General features: G+C 47.7%; 1 protein-coding gene across 1 annotated transcript in view; it reads right to left on the minus strand.

The window, feature by feature from the left end:
* Positions 1 to 26,792, minus strand: part of SLC1A5 (solute carrier family 1 member 5) — a 44,020-nt gene that overhangs the window by 11,317 nt on the left and 5,911 nt on the right. The window contains exons 2-5 of the mRNA XM_082231160.1: positions 10,740 to 10,782; positions 5,138 to 5,248; positions 3,029 to 3,195; positions 672 to 905 (exon numbers count right to left, since the gene is read on the minus strand). Coding sequence (XP_082087286.1) covers positions 672 to 905; positions 3,029 to 3,195; positions 5,138 to 5,248; positions 10,740 to 10,782 — 555 coding nt within the window. The remainder of the gene's footprint in view (positions 1 to 671; positions 906 to 3,028; positions 3,196 to 5,137; positions 5,249 to 10,739; positions 10,783 to 26,792) is intronic.

Consider the following 26,792-nt stretch of genomic DNA (forward strand, 5'->3'; position numbering starts at 1 on the left):
ATAGTTAGAAAATGGAAACAGTAATTTAATATTTAACTGTAAATTTATGTAAGGGGTTTTTTTTTTTTCCTTTCTATGTGTGGATTTAAGACACTGTATGATATCTATGGGGGACGCGGGTGGCGCTGTGGGCTAAAGCCTCAACGCCTAGGGCTTGCCGATCGATAGGTCGGCGGTTCGAATCCCCGCGGCGGGGTGCGCTCCCGCTGCTCGGTCCCAGCGCCTGCCCACCTAGCAGTTCGAAAGCACCCCCGGGTGCAAGTAGATAAATAGGTACCGCTTACCAGCGGGAAGGTAAACGGCGTTCCGTGTGCTGCGCTGGCTCGCCAGAGCAGCGTTGTCACGCTGGCCACGTGACCCGGAAGTGTCCCCGGACAGCGCTGGCCCCCGGCCTATAGATGTGAGATGGGCGCACAAACCCCAGAGTCTGTCAAGACTGGCCCGTTCGGGCAGGGGTACCTTTACCTTTTTATGATATCTATGAATTCCAATAAAGGATTTAAAGGGGGGGGAGGGGGGAAGGAAGCAGAGATTCAGCCGACCTCCCTGCCTGGCATTCGAGTACCATTCACTCCAAGCAAATTCCCCCCCTCTGGCTATGCAACAGGTGTCCTTTTAAACCCCCACTCCATTCTCCTGGCTTTCTGGAGCTGCAACCAGCTCATAAATACCTGGAGGAAGTGCCGAAGGCGGTGGCCAGGGCAGTGAAGATTCCCCAAAGGAACCGGTAAGGATTCTTGCGGGTGAAGATGAAGTAGATGGCCGGCAGGACGATGAGGCCGTGGATGGCATGGCCCACCAGGCAGCAGCAGATGTACTTGCCTAGGCTGGTGAAGAGGACAACCACGTCCTCCATTTCCACAATCTTGCCAGCTACCAGGAACATGATACCCAGGGGAGCGTACCTGGAAGGAGAGAGAGAGAGGAGGATCAGCAAGAACACCACCGAGACATAATAATAATAATAAATAATAATAATAATAATAATAATAATAATAATAATAACAACAACAACAACAACAACAAATTTTATTTATATCCCGCCCTCCCCAGCCGAAGCCGGGCTCAGAGCGGCTAACAACAGTAAAATAATACAACATTCTAAAATCAGTTTATTATAAAATCAGTTCAAATAAAATTAATGGCAACCATTGGGCTAGAGTTCTGTGAGGATTACCGAAGGAGGGAGTCAGGCTGCGCCCTGACCAAAGGCCTGGTGGAACAGCTCTGTCTTGCAGGCCCTGCGGAAAGATGTCAAGTCCCGCAGGGCCCTAGTCTCTTGTGACAGAGCGTTCCACCAGATCGGGGCCACGGCCGAAAAAGCCCTGGCTCTGGTTGAGGCCAGCCTAAGCTCCCTGTGGCCCGGGACCTTCAAGATGTTTTTGTTTGAAGACCGTAAGGTCCTCCGTGGGATATACCAGGAGAGGCAGTCCCGTAGGTACGAGGGTCCTAGGCCGTAGAGGGCTTTAAAGGTTAAAACCAGCACCTTGAACCTGACCCTGTACTCCACCGGGAGCCAGTGCAGCTGGTATAGCACCGGGTGAATGTGATGCAGAACAGCAGGTAGGAGAGAAAAATAAGAAAATCTCCACACAGCTACAACACTTGCCAAGTGGTCTTTAAGGCCATGAGCAACACCTGGTGAAATTTCAGAAGCTGGAGAAGTTCTAGGAGTCATGAGGCAGTACTTCAATGCCTCCCCATCCACTGCCATTAGCAAATACAGAATAACTGATGCATCTTTCTAATTTCCTTAGTCTGTATAACATATACACGGTCGTACCTTGGTTTTCAAACTACTTAGCTCCCGAATGTTTCGGCTCCCGAACATCGCAAACCTGGAAGTGGCTGTCCCAGTTTGCGAACTATTTTTGGAAGCTGAATATCCAACAGGGCTTCCACAGCTTCTGATTGGCTGCAGGAGCTCCCTGCAGCCAATCAGAAGCCGCACTTTGGTTTTCGAATGTTTTGGAAGTCGAATGGACTTCCGGAACGGATTCCGTTTGACTTCCAAGGTATGGCTGTACATTACGATTGCATCTTACAGGCGTTTAACTCACGAGATTTCAACCATATGCAATTGAGGGCAGACTGTTTGAAATTTCACAAGTTAAATTCAAGCGAAGCGGAGAGCTTGAAAGTTCTTTTTGTGCCGGGTTTGCTTGCCTGGAGGGCAAAGCCTGCTTGATGTGCAGACTCTGGGGATACTGGGGCTTCTCCCCCCCCCCAAGCTATGGGGTGGCTCCAAGGCTTTGGGTAGATGCGATTTTCATGTATACGTGGAACCCTTAGAAACAAACTTCCGCGTAAGATGTGACTGCACCACATATGTGTACAGTGGTACCTCGGGTTACTCCACTAGCCCAGTTACAGATAGGTAGCCATGTTGGTCTGCCATAGTCAAAATAAAAAAAATCCTTCCAGTAGCACCTTAAAGACCAACTAAGTTAGTTCTTGGTATGAGCTTTCGTGTGCATGCACACTTCTTCAGATACACTGAAACAGAAGTTGCCAGACCCTTCTATATAGTGAGAAGGTGGGGAGGGGTATTACTCAATCTGCCAATCTCCCATTCCCACCACCCTTCTCACTATATAGAAGGGTCTGGCAACTTCTGTTTCAGTGTATCTGAAGAAGTGTGCATGCACACGAAAGCTCATACCAAGAACTAACTTAGTTGGTCTTTAAGGTGCTACTGGAAGGAATTTTCTTATTTCCACTAGCCCAGAAATAGTACCTTGGTTTAAGAACTTTGCTGGAGGAGAACAGAAATTGTGTGGCGGCGATCAGGTTAAGAACAGTTTCAGGTTAAGAACAGACCTCCAGAACAAATTAAGTTCTTAACCCGAGGTACCACTGTATCAGAAATCAGCTTTTGCTACATCAGTTTGGCAGGGAACTTCACTGGAATGCACAAAACCCAGCCCAGAGGCCTTGCAGCCAACTCTTCTGTGTTAACATTTTATCCCCACCTGCGCTGTTCCCCTATGAGACTCCTGGGGAAACGGGGATAGGGTGGCCTCCTTACCACATGATCCAGGAGACAAGCACCATCGTGGCTTCATTGAAGGAGTTGAAGAACTTGATCAGGTTCTCGCCTTCCGGCCCAAGCTTCCGCAGAGCAATCCCAAAGACGATGGCAAAGACCACCAGGCCCAGGATGTTCATCCCTTCCACCTCTGTGCCTGTGGGGATCTAAAGGGACGGCAAGAGGGAGGAAAGGCTTCCGTCACAAAAACAGCCGGGGATTTGAAAAGCGGTCGAGGGTTTCCCTGCCCTCAAGGCAGACGTCTGCACACAACATCCATATCCTTGTGATTACAGCAAGCGAATCATTTGCCCTTTGTCAGCGGTTGGGGGAAGGTTTGCAGAAATGGGAAAACAAGACATTCTTACCAAAGTATTTTATTCAATATTCACAGAGAGAGATGTAGAGATGTCGCCTCTTGGACAGTGGCGTTGCTCAGAATAAAGTCCCACCCCCTCCATGTCTCTCCTATTATACATCATTCCTACATCAGCTAATCTGTGCTTTCTGCCTCTGAGCTTTCTGCTCTCCTACTCTCAATGCCCGCCAGTCTGGCACGCTTTCCAAAGACACTGAGTCTGTTAGCTGAATTTCCCCTGCTGCTGTTTCTTCCTCCTGCTCCTCTCCCAGTATTTTCCAGCTTCTCCCCTCTGCAGCCTCTGATCTGTGACCTTCTGCAAACCACTGTTCTAAATCTATTCTGTCTCCCTCTTCTCTGAGAATTGCGGCAGGAGGGAGAGGCTGGTCTCCACCATTCCTCCTCAGTCCAGTCCCTGAGATCAAGTCAGCAACAACTGGGGGAGAGCAGCAACTGTTACCTCCCCCAGCTGCTCCTGCCACCCTTTTCTCTATCTGTGGCACCACCGATTGAGGCGTAACAGCACCAGCTGCCACCTCACCCACAGGGAGTGCCTCTTCTATATCCTTCCACGACAACTCCCTGGGCCACAGGAAAACAAGGCCCAGCAAGTGCTTTTCAGAAAGGGAATACTTCTCCCGGAAGAAGGAGAGCCTCTTTATTGCTGGCCAGCGTCTATATATCTCCTTGCCAGAAAAAAATCAACAATTAAGGCCACTTGGGCAGATTTAGAGTCCTAAATAGAGTCTCTCGAATCCATCCATCCTGCTGTTCTGCTCATTATTGGTGGAGATTTCAACGCACGCATGGGTGGGTGCTAATGATGACAGCTTATACACCCACTACAACCAGTTTCTGGACTCTGACATCCATTTAGATACAGGCACTGCCCGCCTTTCTAAAGATCTTAGATGCAATTACCCAGGGCTTTGCTTAGCCCAGGCTGCAAAGCGGAGGGACCTGCTGATACTAAACGGCAATATAGAGAGGGATTGCCCTGGGGAATACACCCACTCCACAAAGTTTGGCGGTAGTGTCATAGATTATATCCTAATCTCAAGATTTGCATACAGGTTTGTCACAGAGTTCCAAGTGGGCTATAACATTGAAAGCGACCACTTACCCTTAACTCTGGCTTTTGCAGGTCCGCTCCTCAACAATTCTATCGTAAAACCGCAATATATCCCTAATGCAAATCTTGGCATATCCGCAGCTAAAAGAATCAAATGGTCCCCCCTACTCAACGCAGCCCTGACTCCCCTTTTTCAAACAGCTGAGCTAAAGGACATCCATACTTCTCCCGGCTTCAAACTCCTCAGAGAACCTGGTAGCACGTGGTCACTAAGCCAGAAGAGGCCCAGTGGCAATGAGGGGACAGGCCTTTGTGGCTGGTCCCACGGCCAATAGCAAACAGGAGGCCCAAAAAACGGCCAGTGTGGGAAATTCTTGCGCAGTTCAGACAAGCAGGGGTGTCACCTGCTAAAGGCACGGCAGAAACGAAAGCAAGCCAGTGTTCATCGCTAACCTTCGTGAGCCACGGGTAAATAGTGGAACAGCAAGGCCCCATTCATACCATACTTTTTAAAGTGCTATGATACCACTTTACACTGTCATGGTTTCCCCCCAAGGGATTCTGGGAGCTGTTGTTTGCCAAGGATGGTGATTGAAAATGAGCCCAACATGCTTCAGGTTTCTTTTCCGAGGCAACACATCCAAATATATATGTTCCAAGTGCATCCCATTCCGCTTACCTTCGTCTCTATGATGGTTTCACCAACTGTTACGTTTTCACCAAACGTGATATTCTCGCTGAGTCCTGTACTGTTCTTCTTCTCTATCACCAGTTTATAACTGGTTGCGTACTGGGGAGAAACACAAAGAGGGAAAGACAATGTCAGCTGTGGCTGAAAATAAATTCACTTCATACTTGCATGGGGTTCTGTGGATGCTTCCAACACAAACAGGAAAACCTCAGGCTGTTAAGTTCATCCACCTCCCCTTTCAGAAGGTGCAAACCCTGGTCACTCCCCCTGCGGCTGGGGAAGAACAGATTATCAATATATCCCACTGCAATCCCAATCCAACTGGCAAGATGATGGTGGCAAGCTTTGCTCGGTAAATCAATCAACAGTGGGTGTTGATTAATTGCTCAGTGGAGCCGAGATATTAAGGGCACCCTTTGTTTTTTTTTCATAATAATTTTTATTGCATTTTTTTCCAAATTACAGATAAAAAAGAAAGAACATAGAAGGTAGAAAGAAAGAAAAAACAGAAAATCACAACCATTTCAACAACTTATTTCAGATTTCTATCGGACTTCCCCACATCTCCCACATAATGCATTCTTGACAATAAAGTTATCAGCAAGTTATGACCTTGTTTCATGTGTTTCTTTGTACTTTCAATTGCAGTTTAAGTTTAAATCTCTTGTTTTCCAATTACTCTAAAAATATAACATATTGTCATTTTTACCCATTTAAACTTTGATTCTTTCATAAATATTATCCAATTTCATATATAATCCACTTTCGTTGCTGGGGCTAACATTCCAAGTCATACGGCATCTTAAGATTCATATAACTTATAATACTTTTGCAAATAGTCCTTAAATTTTTTCCAATCCTCCTCCATTGCTTCTTCTCCCAAATCTCGGATCCTTGCAGTCATCTCGGCTAGTTCCATGTAGTTCATCAATTGCGTCTGCCAGTCCTCCAGTGTGGGCAAATCTTGAGTCTTCCAATGCTTGGCAATAAGAATTCTTGCTGCTGTAGTAGCATACATAAAAAAAGTTCTATCCTTCTTTAGCACCTTCTGGCCGACAATGCCCAGAAGGAAGGCCTCCGGTTTCTTGGGGAAGGTGTATTTAAACACCTTTTTTAACTCGTTATAGATCATTTCCCAGAAGGCCTTCAATCTTGGACAGGTCCACCAAAGGTGAAAGAATGTCCCCTCAGCTTCCTTACACTTCCAACATTTATTATCGGACAAATGGTATATCTTAGCCAGCTTGACCGGGGTCATCTACCACCTGTATACCATTTTCATAATATTTTCTTTCAAAGCATTGCATGCAGTAAACTTCATACCGGTGGTCCATAACCTCTCCCAGTCTTCAGACATGATATTATAACCAATGTCCTGAGCCCATTTTATCATAGCTGATTTAACTGTCTCATCCTGAGTGTTCCATTTAAGCAGCAAGTTATACATTCTCGATAATAACTTGGTCTTTGGTTCTAACAACTCTGTCTCAAGTTTCGATTTTTCCACCTGGAATCCTGTTTTTTTGTCTAGCTTAAAGACTTCATTAATTTGGGCATAATGTAACCAATTTTGCACCTTACCTTTTAGTTTTTCAAAGCTCTGCAACCTCCAATTACCTCCAATGTTTTCTATTATTTCCCAATATTTCGGCTATTAAGGGCACCCTTTGGAGACAATGGGATGCGGGTGGCGCTGTGGGTTAAACCACAGAGCCTAGGTCTTGCTGATCAGAAGGTTGGCGGTTTGAATCCCCGTGATGGGGTGAGCTCCCGTTGCTCGGTCCCTGCTCCTGCCAACCTAGCAGTTCGAAAGCACATCAAGTGCAAGTAGATAAATAGGTACCACTCCAGTAGAAAGGTAAACGGCGTTTCCGTGTGCTGCTCTGGTTTGCCAGAAGCGGCTTAGTCATGCTGGCCACATGACTGTACGCCGGCTCCCTCGGCCAATAAAGCGAGATGAGCGCTGCAACCCCAGAGTCGGTCACGACTGGACCTAATGGTCAGGGGTCCCTTTACCTTTACTTGGAGACAATGGTTCTGGGAGCGTTACTGTCCTAGGGAGTTTGAAAATGATTTCTTAAAGGGGGCTTCTCATTGAACCCTACCAAGGCCACTTGGGTAAAGGAGATGAACAACTGGCCAATTATCTCAAAAAGACACTGGTATGGAGTTTTTTGACAAGTGGGAAGATTAACCGATCGATTTATCTGTTAAGAATTCAGATTATTCATCCACCAGACATTCAGCCGTGGGGAAGCAGACCTTACAGGGATGTGCCAAGAGTTCCAAGCTGAATGGGTGGGAGATGCAGGCAGAAGCCGTCCTTCCGCCATGTGCTGCCTGGATCTGTCCCCTGCGATCTGACCTGGGAATTCACCTTTGTTCCTTTAACAAGGCTATTAAAAATTAAGCCAAGCTGGCTTCGTTGCCCATACCCTGCCTGCGTCCTAAAGAGGATTAATGCATCACAAAGAACAGTCAATAAAAAGCAGGGGAACATTAATGGAGGGTATTGTTTTATAACCACACACAAAAGGCCTCTTTAAGCCTCTGGTGGAAAGGAAGACGTTTAATTAGCACATTGCTAAGACAGTAGCATGTGAGAGTAAGTAGCAAGCAACTGCTCACTGCAGATAGGGAAACTCGTAACTTCTTGGTCACTGTCTTCAAAGCAGCAAGCAGAGGAGCCAGAGGCATATTGATTGACAAGTCTGGGAGAGACCCCAGAGACCTCCTGCCAGACATACCAATTCTCCAAGGCAGCTCAAAACGCATAACCTGCTTGCAGGCTTCCTAGAGGCATCTCCCTGGCCACTGAGAAGAGGGGGCTGGACCAGAGATGGGCTTTTAGACTGATGCAGCTGTGGGGCTCTACTGGTGTTGTTGTTTAGTCGTTTCCGACTCTTCGTGACCTCCTGGACCAGAGCATGCCAGGCACTCCTGTCTTCCACTGCCTCCCACAGTTTGGCCAAACTCATCCTGGTATCTTTGAGAACACTGTGTAACCATCTCGCCCTCTGTCGTCCCCTTCTCCTTGTGCCCTCCATCTTTCCCAACATCAGGGTCTTTTCCAGGGAGTCTTCTCTTCTCATGAGGTGGCCAAAGTCTTGGAGCCTCAGCTTCAGGATCTGTCCTTCCAGTGAGCACCCAGGGCTGATTTCCTTAAGGATGGAGAGGTTTGATCTTCTTGCAGTCCATGGGACTCTCAAGAGTCTCCTCCAGCGCCATCATTCAAAAGCATCAATTCTTCGGTGATCAGCCTTCTTTATGGTCCAACTCTCACTTCCATACATCACTACTGGGAAAGTGGGGCTCTACTCGTGTTGTTAAAAGCATCATTGGGAGGAAGGCTAAGCCAGGAGATGGCAACTAGCCAAAGGTCACACAGTGAGATTTGTGGCTAGAGGGGATCTGAACCGGAGTCTCTCCAGACTCACGCCTGATGTTCTCTCTCCCCGTTCATGTTCCCTGCTCAAAACGCATTTGCAGTCTCGGGAATTAGGCACTCATTGCAAACCCAGATTTGAAAATCAATGTCCTCCTGCCTGCAGACTGTCTCGCCAGTGTGGTCCATGCACCGGTTAGCTCCTGCTTAGACTACTGCCTTGCGCTCTATGTGGGGCTACCTTTGAAGGTGACCCAGAAACTACAACTAATCTGGAATGCGGCTGCCAGACTAGTGACTGGGAGCAGCTGCTGGGACCATTCAATGCCAGTCCTAAAGGATCTACATTGGCTCCCAGTAAGTTTCCGAGAACAATTCAAGGTGTCGGTGTGGATCTTTAAAGCCCTAAACAGCCTCAAAGTATACCTGAAGGTATACCTCCATCGTTCAACCCGGACACAGAGGTCCAGCTCCGAGGGCCTTATGGTGGTTCCCTCACTGTGAGAAGTGAAGTTACAGGGAACCAGGCAGAGGGCCTTCTCGGTAGTGGTACGCTCCTATCGGATGTTAAGGAGATAAAGAACTACACAACTACACAACTTTTAGAAGACATCTGAAGCTGTGCAGGGAAGTTTTTAATGTTTGATGTTTTACAATGTTTTTATATCTGTTGGAAGCCGCCCTGAGCAGCTAGGGCAACCCAGTCAGATGGGCGGGGTACAAATAATAAAATTATTGCTATTGTTATTTATTATTATTAGTAGTAGTAGTAGCAGTCAGGGCAAGCTGTTTACAAGGAAATCGTAAGAATGCAAGAAGAGTCCAGCGGGATGAGATGAGAAGGTCCAGCCAGGTGCCTCTTCCAAACACTGACCCCACATTTCCTGGACGGCTGCTTGCAACAGAAAGCAGTATCGGGCCACTTTCATCAACCAGCTGCGTTGGCTAGGTCTGTCTTCAGGTTGGGAAAGGTTTGGTTAAGGAGTTTTATAGCTCTGTAGCAATGCCATATTCTGCTGAACGCTGGGAAGGGTTCCTTTGAGATCTGGCCAGAACGTTGCACTTCTCCCCGTGGAAATTATTTCAGGTTTCCAAAGCAAAGGTACGCTTTTGTGTCCCAAAGTGATTGCGTATCCTGGCAACTGAACAGCACGGGCTGTTTTGTAACCGAAGCAGTTGCCTGTTCTAGCTTCCTCCACTCTGGAAAGAAGAAACTGCTCCCCGGTTTTCTTAGCCTCCCACTTCCTTTTCTGGAGAGAATCACAACTCCTGAAAGGGCTCTCTATATGGCATTAGAAGAGGATTAGACAAATTAAGCTATCTAGGTTGGTGGTCTTCACTGCCCACAGGAGTCAGTGAGGGCCACCAAGTGGGAAGACTTTAGAAAAGGATTTGGCAAATTCATGGAAGGCCACTATCCATGGCTAAGCTCTGCCTCCACAGCTTCTGAATACCAGTCGCAGGAAACCACCAGACGGAAGAGCGCTCTGGTGCTTGAATCCTGTTTCCAGGCACCTGGTTGGCCACTGAGAACAGGATGTGGGCCTGGATGGGCCACTAGCCCCATCCAGCGAGCCCCTCTTAAGAGCCCACAATGCAAATGGTCAAGTTTTGTTAGAAAACGCCAATCAATCGATTGTTAAAGCCCCTTCTGCGATCACAAGTACCCAAATGCTTTGATTTGTGTGACGTAGTGTTTGGCGCAAAATCCAGCACTGCCTGCCTTGGGTTCAATGGGGGGGGAATTAGAATCATAGAATCATAGAGTTGGAAGAGACCACAAGGGCCATCGAGTCCAACCCCCTGCCAAGCAGGAAAGACCATCAGAGCACTCCTGACATATGGTTGTCAAGCCTCTGCTTAAAGACCTCCAAAGGAGGAGACTCCACCACACTCCTTGGCAGCAAATTCCACTGTCAAACAGCTCTTACTGTCAGGAAGTTCTTCCTAATGTTTAGGTGGAATCTTCTTTCTTGTAGTTTGAATCCATTGCTCCGTGTCCGCTTCTCTGGAGCAGCAGAAAACAACCTTTCTCCCTCCTCTATGTGACATCCTTTTATATATTTGAACATGGCTATCATATCACCCCTTAACCTCCTCTTCTCCAGGCTAAACATGCCCAGCTCCTTTAGCCGTTCCTCATAAGGCATCGTTTCCAGGCCTTTTTTTTGGGGGGGGGAGGTTGGCAGGAGTTAAGCAACTCACCGATCGGAATGCAGCTGACACCAAGTTGGAAGGGAAGATATTCCTGCAAGGAAAAAGAGAAAAACAGACATGAAAAACAGGGTTCCAGAGGGAAATAGCCTCTCTCAATCGACAGGGTACTCTCAACCCACCCTCTTCACATTCCCCAAACCCTTGTAGCCCAAGTCCAACCTTCGTCCTCAGCAGTTTCTATTTTCAGTGTCCTGCATACACCCCAGCTAGGGGTTCAAGGGTGGCCCTTCTGTGGTACTCCAGATGTTGCTGGACTCATCATTCTCCCTAACAACTGGCCATGTTGACTGTGGCTGATGGAAGCATCTGGAGCAGCGGTTCTCAACCTCTGGGTCCCCAGATGTTAGTGGACTACAACTCCCATCATCCCTGAGCTCTGGCCTTGCTAGCTAGGGGTGATGGGAGTTGTAGTTCAACAATATCTGGGGACCCACAGGTTGAGAAAGGCTAATCTGGAGGGTCCCACAAGTTGGTCCCCCCCATGCACTAGTTGCAGACCTCCAAAAATAACTTCTCCCAACTTAAAGGGTGCTCCCAAAAACTGTTATCGAGACCAAAGCACACAAATCAGCAGAAGCTGAAAATCCACACATACACATAGAAGCGTTAACTAGCTCTTGCGTATCGGTGGCAAAGCTTGTAAACATTGTGTGTGTGTACGCACACATGCATTTGGGCTTGCGGTTTTTGGAGACTCGTTTGCAAGGCTGATTTGCCTGCAAGCAAATTCCAACTCCTCCCTGGCAGATGACCACGAGGTCGATGATGGTGACAAAAACACCAGTCTCCTACAGAGCTCTCCAGGACGCTACCTCCATAACGTTTCCCCAAATGCATTAATTTTATTTCATTAGCTATATAATGACCCCTTTTCTCCCAAGGAGTTCAAGACGATGTAAGTGGTTCTCCCTTCTCCTCAATGAATCCCTACAACAACCTGTGAGGAAGGTTAGGCTGAGAGATATTGACTGGCCCAAGGTCACCCAGTGAGCTTCACGCCTGAGTGGGGATTCGAACCCTGGCCTCCCAGGTCCTAGCCCAACATTAACCACTACACCACGCTGCCTCTCATAGGAATGTCCGGGCTCCACTGGGTCAAACCAGAGCGGCTCCTTTTATTCCAGTATGCTGTTTTCATTGCTTGTTAACCAGGTCCTTCCAGGTAGCATCCATCGGTCTTGAGACACAATGGAGTGCGCCTCTGAGGGTGAAGTCAACTACTGCATTAGCAGCACGGAAGTGACCTCCCTGGGATGCAAGCCTGGGCAGAGAATCTGGAGGTCCTGGGCTGGGCTGCCAAGACAACAAGACTCCCCTCTCGGCCCCACTGATGTGGCCAAAGGAAAGCAGAGCAAGACGTTTGGCCCCAGCCTGGCTGCAGGAGTTGCCTGAAGGAGGAATGCAAGGCACCATCCAACTGCCTTAGGGACCCCCCTCCGGATTTGTGGAGGGTTTCCTCCTAAGCCTTTTCTTCTCCCAAAGATTTCCCATAAGGCAGCAAAGATATGGGATCACAGTTTCCCCTGTGTCCTACAGGATCGCTTCTCCCGGTATGCGCCGTGGAGGACCTTAAGGTTCATAAATAGCAACACCCTAGAGGTCCCGGGCCCTAAGGAAGTCAGATTAGCCTCAACCAGAGGCAGGGCTTTTTGCTACGGGATATGAGGAGAGCTGGGCAGCCATCACTCAAGAGCTGAGAAGCATAAAAGTGCATCATTACTTCATAAATTGTAGGAACTTAACCCATAATTGAACAACACTGGCTCTGGCCTGGTGGAACGCTCTGTCTCATGAGACCAGGGCACTGCAGGATCTGATTTCTTTCCACAGGGCCTGTAAGGCAGAGTTGCTCCGCCTGGCCTTTGGCTTGGAATCAACTTGATCCCCTCCCCCTCTTTCCTTTTTCCTTCTGTGATGGAACTCCTATTTGGGGACTTCCCTGGCTTTTTTCCGGCCCACGTAGGACCAGTCTGGATAGTTGGCCTTGGTGGAGACTTGACATTTTCATCCCCCAAAAGTTTTCGATTTGAGTTTCTACTGAAATGAGGCTGCACTTTAATGTTATATTTTAATCTTGTTTTTAAGTTGTATTTTAATCCACTGTTTTTATACCTGGTGTTAGCCGCCCTGAGCCCAGTCTTGGCTGGGGAGGGTGGGGTATAAATATTATTTATTATTATTACGTGCCAGTGTGCTTATTATCCCCACATTTTGTAGCCAGTGTCTACCTAGGGCTACCCAGAAAGCCCATGCCCCAAGGGGACTTCCAGGCTCCCCACTGCTGAGTCGCTCACTTCGCTTCTCTGGGTCATCCGAGCCTTGGCCGAGAATAACCTGCTCCGTTGCCGTAACTCCTGGATAGATCGGATATCACAGTCTTCACCTTTGCTCACTAGGCTCCTGAATTTCCCCGCACCCTAATCCCCTCTGGTCGCCACTTTTCTCCCCACGCCATCAATTCAGGGCTTGGAACTGCCAGAGGACTAACTGGGCAGCACAAACAAGATTAAGACTCCAATCCCGGGAGCGAGAGGCTGGCTCCATAGAGCAGAATACTGACCCAATTTGGAGAGCGGAGACCCTGTCAGCACTTAGGGGGGCAGCCCTACTTTATCCTCTTGCAGCACAGAAAGGGGGGCCCAGGGAGCGGCATGTCAGATCAAGGAGAAGCCCCCCCAGCCCACAGGGAGCTACGGAAGTGCAGACCAGCCCCTCACTTTCCCAACTCGTCCTGCTATAATTATTATTATTATTATTATTATTATTATTAATTCCCTGCCCATCTGGCTGGGTTTCCCCAGCCACTCTGGGCGGCTTCCAACAGAATATTAAAATACAATAATCTATTAAACATTAAAAGCTTCCCTAACCAGGGCTGTCTTCAGATGGCTTCTGCTATTTGGAACAAGTGACTTCGGATGCAGTTACCGTATTTTTCGCTCTATAACACGCACCCGACCATAACACGCACGTAGTTTTTAGAGGAGGAAAATCCGTAGGCATGCCACCCGTAGGCATTTCCTCCATAACACGCACAGACATCTCCCCTTACTTTCTAGGAGGAAAAAAGTGAGTGTTATGGTGCAAAAAATACGGTATTTGGATGCAGCAATTTGTTCCGTCTCCCTGCACCCCAAATTCTATTTCAGCACAAGCTCCACCCGACTCACCCCAGCACAATGAAAACAAAATCAAGGCGCAACAATCCACATTGCCAGCATTGTTATTTCTCCGTCGTTTTTCAATAGCCACCTGACAGGCTGGATTCAACAGGTGCGGCTCACTACAAGGAGCCAAAACACCAACCCATCAGCAGAGGAAGAGCAATCAAATCAGCACCCTATAATCAAATCAGGAGCGGTGGAAAGCAAAGAGAAGCAGGAAACAATCAGGATCAGGACCAGAGACAGGAATAACAAGGTTAAATAGCCTCCTGTAGCCTCCATAAAGAGCTGGGCTGTTAAACCTGGTGCCCGAAGGCTATTTAGCTGTCTTTTGGGACGCCAGATGCAATAGGTTTGCTACAGGGCGTGAGGAGAGCTGGGCAGCCATCACTCGAGATTTGAGGAGCATAAAAGTGCATCATCACTTCATAAATTGAAGGAACCTAACCCATAATTGAACAATATCAGCATCAATTAAATTATCAGCCGGCCCACAATGACCGTGCAAGGTAGGCCAGGCTGGGAAACAGTGACTGGCTACTGGGGCAGACAAATTTCTTGCTTCCCAGGTCAACTATGTTGGTTAAAGCCATTATGTCAGATGGCTGTGGCAGTTTCTTTCAAGCTTTTGAGCGTCTCCTTTTCTCTCTCCCCGCCCCCCCATTTCCTTCTTTGCTAGATCTCTTCGCTTTCCCTCACACTGCTCTTTCCCAGCGCCAACAATCCTGCTTTTAGTGGACTTTTTCACTCCCGTGCCCTTCCAAATTTACTGCAAGGGAGGGGCAGCCCTTCCCATTTTGGGGGGCCGGCGGGAGCATTTGGAATTTAGAGAAAGTGGCAAAATGGCTGCTGTCGTAATCCTTCGCCCCCAACTGCCCCTCCATCACCTGACTTTGCTCTCCGGCCAGTCCAGGTTTCTTGAGCAGGCTGGCCGGCGGAGGTTTACTTTTTTCCAGAAACACAGGCGGAAATCACACCCGGTAAGGCTGCCACCACTCCCTTTGTTCAGGGGAACCCAGAGCCACAACCCAGGGAGAAGGGTGTGTCCCGTTAACCTGGCAATTCCCCCCCTCCACAAGCTGAATCCACAGACTTGCAGACAGAAATTCTCCCGGTAGAGTGTAACTAAGCGGAAGGCTAGGATTTAGCTATTCCCTCGGAAAAGGCGCACATAACAAACAGGTTCTTCTTTAAAAATTTATTTTAAAAGAATAACAGGAAACATGTTGAGAACAACAGGCGCATCTTATGAAACCCTACAAGCAAAGAAAATGAAAACATTGCATAGTCTAACTAACTTTACATACTCACAAAAGACACACAGTTAGGATAGTCAAAGTCTTTTCAAGCACCTGCGGATTGAAGTTGTTTGAAGATTTCCATTTCAAAAGATGAAACAACGGCTATTAGGTGGATCTCACAGCCGGGCATCTTTGCAGAGCAATGGCAGAGAGCAACTCTCAAACAATTCCTTGATCTTTTTATTTACAATTCTTACTTGGCGTCGTAACTTTCTAGCCAATCATAAGTCCTAATTAACCAATTTACTCTTTTGCAGCTGGGTCAATTTTAGCTTCGAACCCCAATCAAAGAATTTTCCTCCCATTTGTGGAAATTAACCAGATCCCCATTCCCAAGCACTTTAAGGACAGATAACCTCACTGGGGGGGGGGGGGAGGTTCACACTCCCAAACCCAGGTGTCAGGCCTTTCATTAAATCAAGGATTCCTTTATCCCCATAAACCTCTCACGCCAAGGAGCCAGATTGTCGAGAGTTTAAAGAAACACAACTCCCTTTCCCAGGGTCCTTGCGGCTGATGAAATACCCACAAGGCCACACACTTTTACTTGACCAAGGAATGATTTTCTAAATTTTGTCTACTTTACTACAGCTGCCATTTGGGGAGGGGGCTGCTGCATGTCACAAAATGGCCGCCCCATCTAAAAATGCAAAAAAGAGGGCCGCAAAAGGATGTGGGGTGCGCCCCATGCCCATATTAAACAGTGAGGGAAACACACCTGCGTGAGCCACTGCCATGTTTGCGCATAGAGAAGCGCTCTGCAACCTCTCCTCAGCTCAGATGGGCGGGTGGGCATGTCAAATCCTGGCCTCAAGAGAAATGTGGGCATGTTTCAGGGAGAGATGTTCCTGAGAAGGAGAGGCCGAACCTCGGGAACCGAGAGGCAAGTGTGATGGACTCTCGCCTGCTGTGGATTTCAGGGGGGAGAATTTACTAAGACCTTTCACAGGACGTTCTGTCGGGTGCGCCACATTGGCGGACCCCACCCCACATGAGAAGAGCATTAGTGGGCCAAGGCCTCACGTCCGAAACATAATTTTTCAATTCTTCGTGGCTGTCATGTGTAATAAACAAAAATCTGCCCTTATTTCCTTATTGGGAGCACAAGAGCCCTTATAGAGTCCTTTGCAGGTTCTCCATTGATCAGAGAAAATAACAAGAGGACAACCAGAGAATATTGAGAAGCAAAGCAGCTCATAAGCCTGATCTTTATTGAACTGTTGCAACAGGGTGATTCCCTTGCACGCAGGAAAGAACCAAGGTGTGCCTGCCCTTATATAGACATTTTAAATTCCCTGCTCTGGAGCTCAAGACCACCCCTCCATACATCATACCTACATCACAGAAAAGGCGGTCTACAGCAGAAATCCGAGTGCCTTGTTTATCTCATCTGACAGGTTACCCGTTAATGGTTGGATACCCTGGGGAGCCTGGCCAGTCTTTTGTAACGATAAATACTTATTCCTGAGCCAGGTCACTGGTTCACCCTATTCATACACAGACATACCCTTAAGACAGGATTTGTGAATGAAAAGACAATGGGGAGGCTTTTCCATTTTCCTTTGACCTAGCAGTGAAGTATTTGAGGTCAATGTGGGAGGGACAAAATGCTTTCAGGACTTTTTCTGTGGGGTTTTAGACATGCGGTTTATATATGCAGTTATGAACATATATATAAAACCTTATTTTTTTTATTTCACATAAAAACAGAACTGCAGCATATCAACCACAGGCAAACAGGTTATCAGACCACGACCAAACTTCTCAGAACTCTGCATACTGATCTGCGGAACACGCGCCATTCTGTTTCATGCTTGGAAGACATGGGTGGCCACCCATGGGTGCAGCACTAGACGCTAAACTTAGAGAAGCAAAAAAATTATGCAGAGAACTGTGCCGTTACATTGACTGAAAGCTGCGAAGATGCCAGGGTGAGATATCACAGTTCCCGCAAAGCACTTAGCAGAAGCATCCTGTGATAAGATGGATTTATTTTATTTTAATGGGGGGGGGGGTATTACTGAGAAACACAAAAGGGGAGAAACTGGATACCAGATCAGCCAGATCAGAAAGAAAACCAGTGTGGTATCTTTTGCAGCCTCAGTGCCCAGCACACCAGCTGACTTCAACCAGGCAAAATGCGACTGGCACCTGGCTAATTTCGAACACTGATATATGTATGTACAGTGGTGCCTTGCAAGACGAAAAGAATCCATTCTGTGATTCTCTTCGTCTAGCGGTTTTTTCGTCTTGCGAAGCAAGCCCATTGAAGGATTAGCGGATTAACGCTATTAGCGGCTTATCTGCTGATCGGATCAGCTGATAAGCGGCTTAGCGGCTTAGAAAAGGGGGGGGGGAGGAAAAAAACCAGCAGGAACTCGCAAGACATTGTCGTCTTGCGAAGCAAGCCCATAGGAGACTCGTTTTGCGAAGCACCTCCAAAACAGAAAACTCTTTCGTCTAGCAAGTTTTCCATCTTGCGAGGCATTCGTCTTGCGGGGCACCACTGTACATCTAACATAGCTGGATACAACCCACATGGAGATTTCATCTGAACCTCTCTTACAGTGAATCTGAGCCACCACCTAAAGGAATTTGACCTTCCCAACTCGTCGCTCCCTTTTATCTCATGCCTCCATTTATGAGAAATTCTTTCTTCGGAAACCCAAGGCGACTGCTCTGCACCAACCAGGCTATTTTCTACTTGCAGGTATGTCAGGTTTGAGAAAGGCAGGTTACAGCCCTGCTCTGCACAGTGCTCATTATTGAATGAAGGGTCGAGTCTCTTCTTATCTCTTTCCGAAAGGCACAATCGTATCTGAAATGTTGTCTGTTATTATAACTGAGCAGCTATTTACCCTGGGATGAAGTCTTCCATTTCCTCTTCCAGCAATCTCCTGAGCTTCTTTCTTCTCCTCAGTTATCACCCTTACAGCTTTAGGGAAGAGGACAAAACTAACTCCATTTGCTCCTGCGTAAGTCTTCCAACCATCTTAAAAAGTAGAGACATCGCCTTGCCAACAAAGGTCCGTATAGTAAAAGCTATGGTTTTCCCAGTAGTGATGTATGGAAGTGAGAGCTGGACCATAAAGAAGGCTGATCGCCAAAGAATTGATGCTTTTGAATTATGGTGCTGGAGGAGACTCTTGAGAGTCCCATGGACTGCAAGAAGATCAAACCTATCCATTCTGAAGGAAATCAGCCCTGAGTGCTCACTGGAAGGACAGATCCTGAAGCTGAGGCTCCAATACTTTGGCCACCTCATGAGAAGAGAAGACTCCCTGGAAAAGACCCTGATGTTGGGAAAGATGGAGGGCACAAGGAGAAGGGGACGACAGAGGACGAGATGGTTGGATAGTGTTCTCGAAGCTACCAGCATGAGTTTGACTAAACTGCGGGAGGCAGTGGAAGACAGGAGGGCCTGGCGTGCTCTGGTCCAGGGGGTCACGAAGAGTCGGACACGACTAAACGACTAAACAACAAGTCTTCCAAATTATTGCTCCCAATGCCTCCATTAACCTTTCCACATGCCTCCCAGATGTTTTAGGCTACAAACCCCTATTGGCCTTGCTGACTAGGACTGGTGGGAACAGCAGTTCAAAAGTTTGGAGGGCACCAGGTTGGAGAAAGACGATTTAAAGTAGTGGCACCCCCTCTGCCCCCTTTCTGTAGTTTTTATATCCCCTTGAATCTCACCAATTCCACATTCTGGGATCTCAGGCATTCCAGCTCGCCCATCCAGCTTTGGACCTCTCAATCACTAGCAAAACACACACGGTTCCCCTTGCTTTAACCATGGTTAAGCCGTATACCTGAACCGTGGCCGAAGGCTGGTCATCAACCGACATGGGGAACGACAATTTAAAGCGGTTTGCATTTGACCGTGGTTATGCCTGCATAAAGCCAGCAATGCCTGAGGCAGCTTCTCCGAAGAAACTCCTGGCACACGCTCTCCAAAATCACCTCTTCCGCCCCAGCCCAGAACAAGTACATCTTTGTTAGACTGTGGCCACAAAGGACAAACAGCAGAAAGGTTTGAATTCCAAAACCTTCCAAGCGCCCTCCCGTATAATGACTATCATTTTAGAAAGCTCAGGAACCCAAAGACACCAAGCAAGAGAGCAGCAGTCCTCAGTATAAGACTCATTTAAGAAACGCTGGTTTAGATCACAGAATCATCTTTGGCAATCACCCATAGCCGAGTAAGATTGTCTTCCATAAACACAGTTTTAACAAGGAGTGCGTAAGTGACTGTAGAGGCCAATTCTGGACCCACACGTCCTTCCACAGTGCGGGTGGGAGTTGATGACAGTGTGGATTTGCCAAGCGTGCCTTCCTCTGAGCACGTTTCTCCCTTGCGTTCTGAGTTCGAGTGTCTTCAAAGTCCATGACACCTTTGGTAAAGGCTGTTCTCCAACTGGAGCGCTCGCAGGCCAGTGTTTCCCAGTTGTCGGTGTTTATACAGTACTACACTGTTTTAGATTTGCCTTGAGACAGTCTTTAAACCTCTTTTGTTGACCACCAACATTACGCTTTCCATAGAATCATAGTTGGAAGGGGTCCCAAATATCATCTAGTCCAACCACTTTGCACGAATAAATGTCATAGCCATACTGTAAAACTGGGGTCCACGCAGACCACAAGATAGCACCCCCCCAATGTCTGTCAAGGCCTCTGATCCCAGCCACCCCTGTTCATTTTCTTGTAACTGGGAGGTGGTTTTTATCCTAAATGTTTGAGGGTTCCCATCTCCTTTTGCACCAGGAGGGGCAGTGTAAGGCTTTTGCCTTTTGGGGGGGGGGAGTCTCTAAGCCTCAACAGGTATTCTTCTGTGCACAGGGTACAGTGATACCTCAGAAGTCAAACAGAATCCATTCCGGAAGGCCGTTCGACTTCCAAAACGTTCGGGAACCAAGGCGTGGCTTCCGATTGGCTGCAGGAAGTTCCTGCAGCCAATCGGAAGCCACGACGGACGTTCAGGTTTCAAAGAACATTTGCAAGCCGGAACAATCACTTCCGGGTTTGCGACGTTCAGGAGCCAAAACATTCGACTGGCAAGGTGTTTGACTTCCAAGGTCTGAATACATTCTGTGGTGCACATGTAAGCTTCTTAGACTTACATGTCAGCCTGGGGCTCCCAGGATTTTGGACCCCCGATCTAAAAAATAGGGTGCGTGTTCAATTAAATTTTACACGGAGTAAAAGGTAAAGGTACCCCTGCCCGTACAGGCCAGTCGTGTCCGACTCAAGGGTTGTGTGCCCATCTCACTCTAGAGGCCGGGGGCCAGCGCTGTCCGGAGACACTTCCGGGTCACGTGGCCAGCGTGACGAAGCTGCTCTGGCGAGCCGGCACCAGCGCAGCACACGGAAACGCCATTTACCTTCCCGCTAGTAAGCGGTCCCTATTTATCTACTTGCACTTAGGGGTGCTTTCGAACTGCTAGGTGGGCAGGAGCTGGGACCGAAAGATGGGAGCTCACCCCGCCACGGGGATTCGAACCGCTGACCATGCGATCAGCAAGTCCTAGGCACTGAGGTTTTACCCACAGCGCCACCCGCGTCCCTTTACACAGAGTAGACGCTTTTAAATTCATGAGCATGACTAAGTTAGGCCCATTCATTTCAATACATAGTAAGACTTGGCTGCGTGCCAGCTGGGGCTCTTGAGGGTTTCCACCCACCCCTAATTCTCAGGAATTTGGAATTTTCCTTTTGCTCTCAGCCCAGAAATAAGTCATCTTTTTAGCCTAAATGAACTGTTCTTTAGCTCTCTCTTTTTTTAGGGGGGAAACACACAAATAACCCAACCTCACGACATCAGCAAGGAAACTCAATACCCGGCGCATGTTGCATCAGTTTTAGGAGGACAAAACCAGCCTTGTCCCACCCCCTTTTCAGAAAGAACCAAGTCAAAGAAACAGACGGTGTACAGAAATAACTGCACGAAAGCATCGTTGCAAACTGTCTCTCCTTCCCTACCGCGACAGTGCCCAAGCTCCATTATAAGCAGCCGAATTGCTGGAAGACCCTGCGCAAAATACCCCCTGCACAAAGCTCTCTGAATTAGCTCCTCTCTCCCATCTCTTTTCAAAGCACCTTCCCTCTAATGGCAGATGTTTAAATGTCAGCTCTCATGACTCAGGATTCCATGCAACTCATAAACTACAGGCACTTCTGACTCTGCGTGTAAAAACCATCGTCACCGCAAGGATCTCGTGGTAGTGAACTGTCTGGAAATAAGCAGAGAGGTTTATTCCCAGGGTTGATGAAGTTCAGCAAGGTGTTCTCTGCCTATCTGTTTTTAAAAAAGGCCTGATGGTCTGGAAAACCAATTTTTCTTTGGGGGGGGGAGGAGAGAAATGAGGGGTGATGACACATTGCGAACAACGAGAGGGAAATTGACCACTCTGCTTTTCTTGTGTGGTTTTTTTTTATACTATTATTTATTGAAACACAAAAAAAAATTAGAATTACACAGAGAAAAAAAACATTACAAAAAAAGAAAAATACAAAAACACAAAAAGAAAAAGAAAGAATATAACCATCACTTTCAAATTTCCATTACCTTCTTTCCATGACCTCCTCCTCCTCCCATCTCTTGTATCTTAATTAATAATTGTCACAGCAAATCCTTTCCATAATTCATGATATTTTACCATTACATTGCCTTACTCTCTTATCATCTTGTCTTATAAAGACGACCTTAGAGCTTAAAACTTTAATCTTTTTTACCAACTTCTCATAACCACTACCCTTTTGCCAAATTCTTTAGACATTTTTACAAGAGCCAAGTAATTTCATCTCAACATTTCCCCAAAATTCATAAAACATTTCTAATAATAATAATAATATAAAAAAGATACAATAAAATAAAAGCAATCCAATCTTCTTCCAGCGTCCCCTCCCCCCGGTCCCGGGATTCACTCTGCCTTTCTTGAATTCTCATGGTATTCTCAAGAACCATTTGCTGTTTGTCTAAAAAAACAAAACACCATAGGCAAAGGACGCTCGATTTATTATTGTGTTCGCAGAAGGCCAGCCGAATCTCACAATTCTAAGAAGTGGAATAGCCTGTCCTCCGATGACCACATGGTCATCTTCTGACTGCTTCTGTGAATGGGCCACTATGGCTGTTATGGGCAAGATAAACATAGAATTGCAGAGTTGGAAGGGACCACAAACGATCAACTAGACTAACCCCCTGCAATGCAGGAATCTTTTGCCCAATGTGGGGCTCAAGACTGACAGATTCGTGCTCTACTGAATGTGGATTAGGGGGTACATAAGCTCAGGGACGCGGGTGGCGCTGTGGGTTAAACCACAGAGCCTAGGACTTGCCGATCAGAAGGTTGGCAGTTCGAATCCCCGCAACGGGGTGAGCTCCCGTTGCTGGGTCCCTGCTCCTGCCAACCTAGCAGTTCCAGAGCATGTCAAAGTGCAAGTAGATAAATAGGTACCGCTCCAGTGGGAAGGTAAACGGCTGGCCACATGACCCGGAAGCTGTACGCCGGCTCCCTCGGCCAGTAAAGCGAGATGAGCGCCACAACTCCAGAGTCTTGGGCCACGACTGGACCTAATGGTTACCTTTACCATTAAGCTCAGCAAGAAAAGGACTTGGCCATTGGAGGCTGACACAACCCACCAAAGACAGGGTTTTCAAAGTCTAGTGGAATTCAAATGCAACAGCTACAACCATCGCTTGAGCACCAGCACCCAGCCTCAGACTTGCTTGCTGCTCTCTTCACCCCCAAATACACTCCAGTTCAATCCAATTTCCTGGTTCGGGAAGGGAGTTTGCTGCTTGCCTCCCAAATGGAAAACAGAGGCACAATTCGCCAGCTGGAGGCCGGCCGGCTGCTCAGAGCCACTGAAGGTTGCAAGTTCAAGGCTGCTGTGCAAGAGAAGCAGTGGGACATGCCTCCTTAGGGAAGTCCCAGAGCTCAGTGGGAGAGCAGAGAAATTAAATGCAAAAAGGTCCCAAGGTCAGTCTGTGCTATTTCCATGTAAGGATGGAGAGGGGGGAAAGCTGCCAGTCAGCATAAGCAAGATGAACCAATGCCCTGGTTCTGACTTGGAGGGCAAAGCACAGCATTGTTCGCCAAATTTGGGTGTAACAGTACAGTTTTCCGGGAGAATTGCAGCTCCAGTTCTCTGGAATCAGCTCCCGGATGAAATTAAGCAAGCCCCAAGCATTCTTGCCTTTAGGCAGCAACCGAAAACTTATCTTCTTAAAGGGCCTTCCTTTGAGCGTGACTCAGCAACTTTTGTTGTGTGGTGACTCAGCAACTCTTAAACCGGTATGTGTACAGCATTCCATTTTCTGATACAGTCATACCTCGGGTTTCAGACACTTCAGGTTGCGTTTTTTCGGGTTACAGACCACCAAAACCCGGAAGTACCGGAATGGGTTATTTCCAGGTTTCGGCGGTTGCGCATGTGCAGAAGCGCTAAATCGTGCTTTGCGCATGCGCAGAAGTGCAACCCGCACGGATCACGTTCGCGACCCGAGCGTCCACTGTCTTTATTGTATGCCCCAAAAAACCCCCAAAACCATGACCCTTCCAAAGACATGGGAGGGGGGGAGAGTTCTATCACAGTCTTCATCAACTTGTTGCTCTGCAGATGTTTTTGGGGTACAACTCCCATCGTTCTCAGCCAGCTGTACCAGAGGGCACTAGGCTGTGTTCGGATCTCCCAAAAGCATTCCCGCTCCCAGGAATGCCTGGAGAAGCCCACCCCTTTCGCTGAGCGGTCTTCTCTGCCCCTGGAAAGATCCTGTTTCTCTGCAGGCAGAGGCCTTTACGTCACCGCTGCCAGCTTGCTCCATCCGTCCACAATGCCTCGATTCAGAGTTGCTCAGCATTACCCCAGGTTCTGGAAGGTCACAGCAGAAAACTGGATTTCCACTGGTAGGTCACAGCGGAAAACTGGATTTCCACCCACAGCAGTAATCAGTCGATACGGCTCCACCCACAAACGGGGAGCCCCAGATTGAGGTCAACCTGAAAGACACCCTCTTTGTTCCCCCGGAGTGGCAGAGGCAGAGGACTAACCCGGCTCAAGCTCAATGTCAGCATTAATAAAAGCGCTCCCTCCCATCTCTGCCTCGTATAGCGAGGGGTTTAGCTCTCCTGGAGCTCAAGCTTATGAAAAGCACAAGTGACAATTCTATTATTCTGCTTTATCACCAGCTTAGACCAAAAGTGAACCCAAGGCCAAAGTAACTTTATTTGCAGATATTTAACTCCATGCATCTCTTAACTCCACCGCTTCTGATGCAACGGACTACAGCTGTAGCTTGGAAGTCGAACGGAATCTGTTCCAGAAGTCCATTCGACTTCCAAAATGTTCAGAAACCAAAGTGCGGCTTCTGATTCACTGCAGGAAGCTTCGGCAGCCAATCGGAAGCCCCGCTGGGACGTTTGGCTTCCCAAAATAGTTCGCAAACCGGAACAGTCACTTCCGGGTTTGCGGCGTTTGTAAGCCAAAACGTTTGAGAACTGCGGTGTTTGAAAACCAAGGTACGACTGCACCGGGGCGCCTCTTCTGGAAGCTCTTAAAGGACAAGTTTCCAAATTTGATGGCGGCAAATTATTTTGAAAGAGCTGCAGCGTTCGAGCTCAGAAACAGCAGGGACTACGCAGAAATGGCAAAGCTGACGGGGAAATTAAGAGATCAAAATGATGAACATTTCGCAGAAGAATGGAGGCCTTTCTTGGACTATTAAAAAAAAATACTATAGTCAAACGAAATCGCGGTCAGGGTAGGAGATAGAAGCAACGGTAGCAAAATGTCAAAACAACTGTAACAGAGAAACTTTGTGTAATAAAGATATAGTGCCGTAGAAAAGGTTTGAGTAAGAACACTGCTGAAGTGGGAGTGGGAAGTCAATTTACGAAACTATTTGATGTGAAAACGTTAGGGGAAAGTTAATTAAAAAAATATTACTAAAAGAAATGGGGAGCAGAGCTTCCCCCATACAGAATTTTGGCAAAATTCTGAACTAAACTGTTTTCCTGGGCTTATCACCAGGGTGATGCAAGCAGCTGTTTCGGAGGGTGGACGCACCAATCGGATTGTGGCCAATATAACAATTGAAACTGCATGACCTCTCTGGTCTTAAGGCAAGGCGAAGTCAATAGCCTATTTGCAAGCAGGCAGGGCAACCGTCTTTATGAGATCGTCTCTCCTTCAACTGGAAATGGTCCAAAGGGAAAAAGCTGGGCATGGGTCACATCTTTGACTCAGCAAAGGTGAGCAAAGGTAGAGAGAGGAAGCTACCCCACTTGTGTGAAATGCCAGGTAAATTGATAAAAGCAGGGGAACTGCCCGCCTCAAGGCTTGTGCTTGCTAGAGCATTAGAAATGGTGCAATTTTTTTAAGCGGGGGGAGAAGCACACACAGTAAAGAATGCAGTTGAGCTCCCACCCAGGCATCTTCAACCTGGTGTGCCCTCCAAGTGTTGCTGGACTCCAATTGATGGGACTTGTAATACCCAGAGGGCACCAAGTTGGCAAAGGCAGAGTTCACATGTATCATATGCAGTGTTAGAAACTCAGATATATAAACCAATGGCCAAACGGCACCTTAAACCTAGGTTACAGTCACCACAACCAAACGTCTGGGCACCCTTCGTTTTTAAAAGACAGTGGCTGCCCTTGAGACTGACCCAGAAACTCCAGCGGGTGCAGAATGCCGCGGCGAGACTCCTTATGGGGTCTTCGCTGCGAGAGCACATTCATCCGGTATTATACCAGCTGCACTGGCTCCCGGTGGAGTACAGAAGCAGGTTTAAGGTGCTGGTTTTAACCTTTAAAGCCCTATACGGCCTAGGACCCTCGTACCTACGGGACCGCCTCTCCTGGTATGCCCCACAGAGAAACCTACGGTCTGCAAATAATAACATCCTCAAGGTCCCAGGCCTCAGAGAGGTTAGGCTGGCCTCAACTAGAGCCAGGGCCTTCTCGGCTGCAGCTCCAAACTGGTGGAATGCTCTGTCAAAAGAGACTAGGGCCCTGCGGGACCTGACATCTTTCCGCAGGGCCTGCAAGACAGAGTTGTTCCGCCAGGCCTTTGGTCAGGGCGCAGCCTGACTCCCTCCTCTGGCAACCTGCACATAATTCTGCATAATTGGTTGCCATCAATTTGATTTAATTAATTTTATAATGAAATATTTTTAGATTGTGTGATTATTTGACTGATTATTTGATTGTTGTTAGCCGCCCTGAGCCCGGCTTTGGCTGGGGAGGGCGGGATATAAATAAAATTTATTATTATTATTATTCTTAACTCCATTTCTATGCTGCTTTATACTGTAAAGAACAGATCTCGAAAAGACTTAACAGCACATTGAAACATCAAGCCAAACAATCCAGAACAAAACAAAGTCAAGCTTTGAGGGAAATATTTCAGATCCTTCTCTATGCGATGGTTGGCTTTCCCCAGTCCAGTGTCCAGAGACCTCCACGCGGTCGCAATGGGACCCGCGCCAGTCGCAAAACACGTCTGCCTAATTTCTAACACTGGTTGTATGTGGGAGCTGTGAAATGCTTCTGTGTTTGAGACCCTAAAGAGGT

This window comes from Podarcis vaucheri, assembly GCF_965113315.1.
Source record: "Podarcis vaucheri genome assembly, chromosome: 7".
Lineage (NCBI taxonomy): Eukaryota > Metazoa > Chordata > Lepidosauria > Squamata > Lacertidae > Podarcis > Podarcis vaucheri.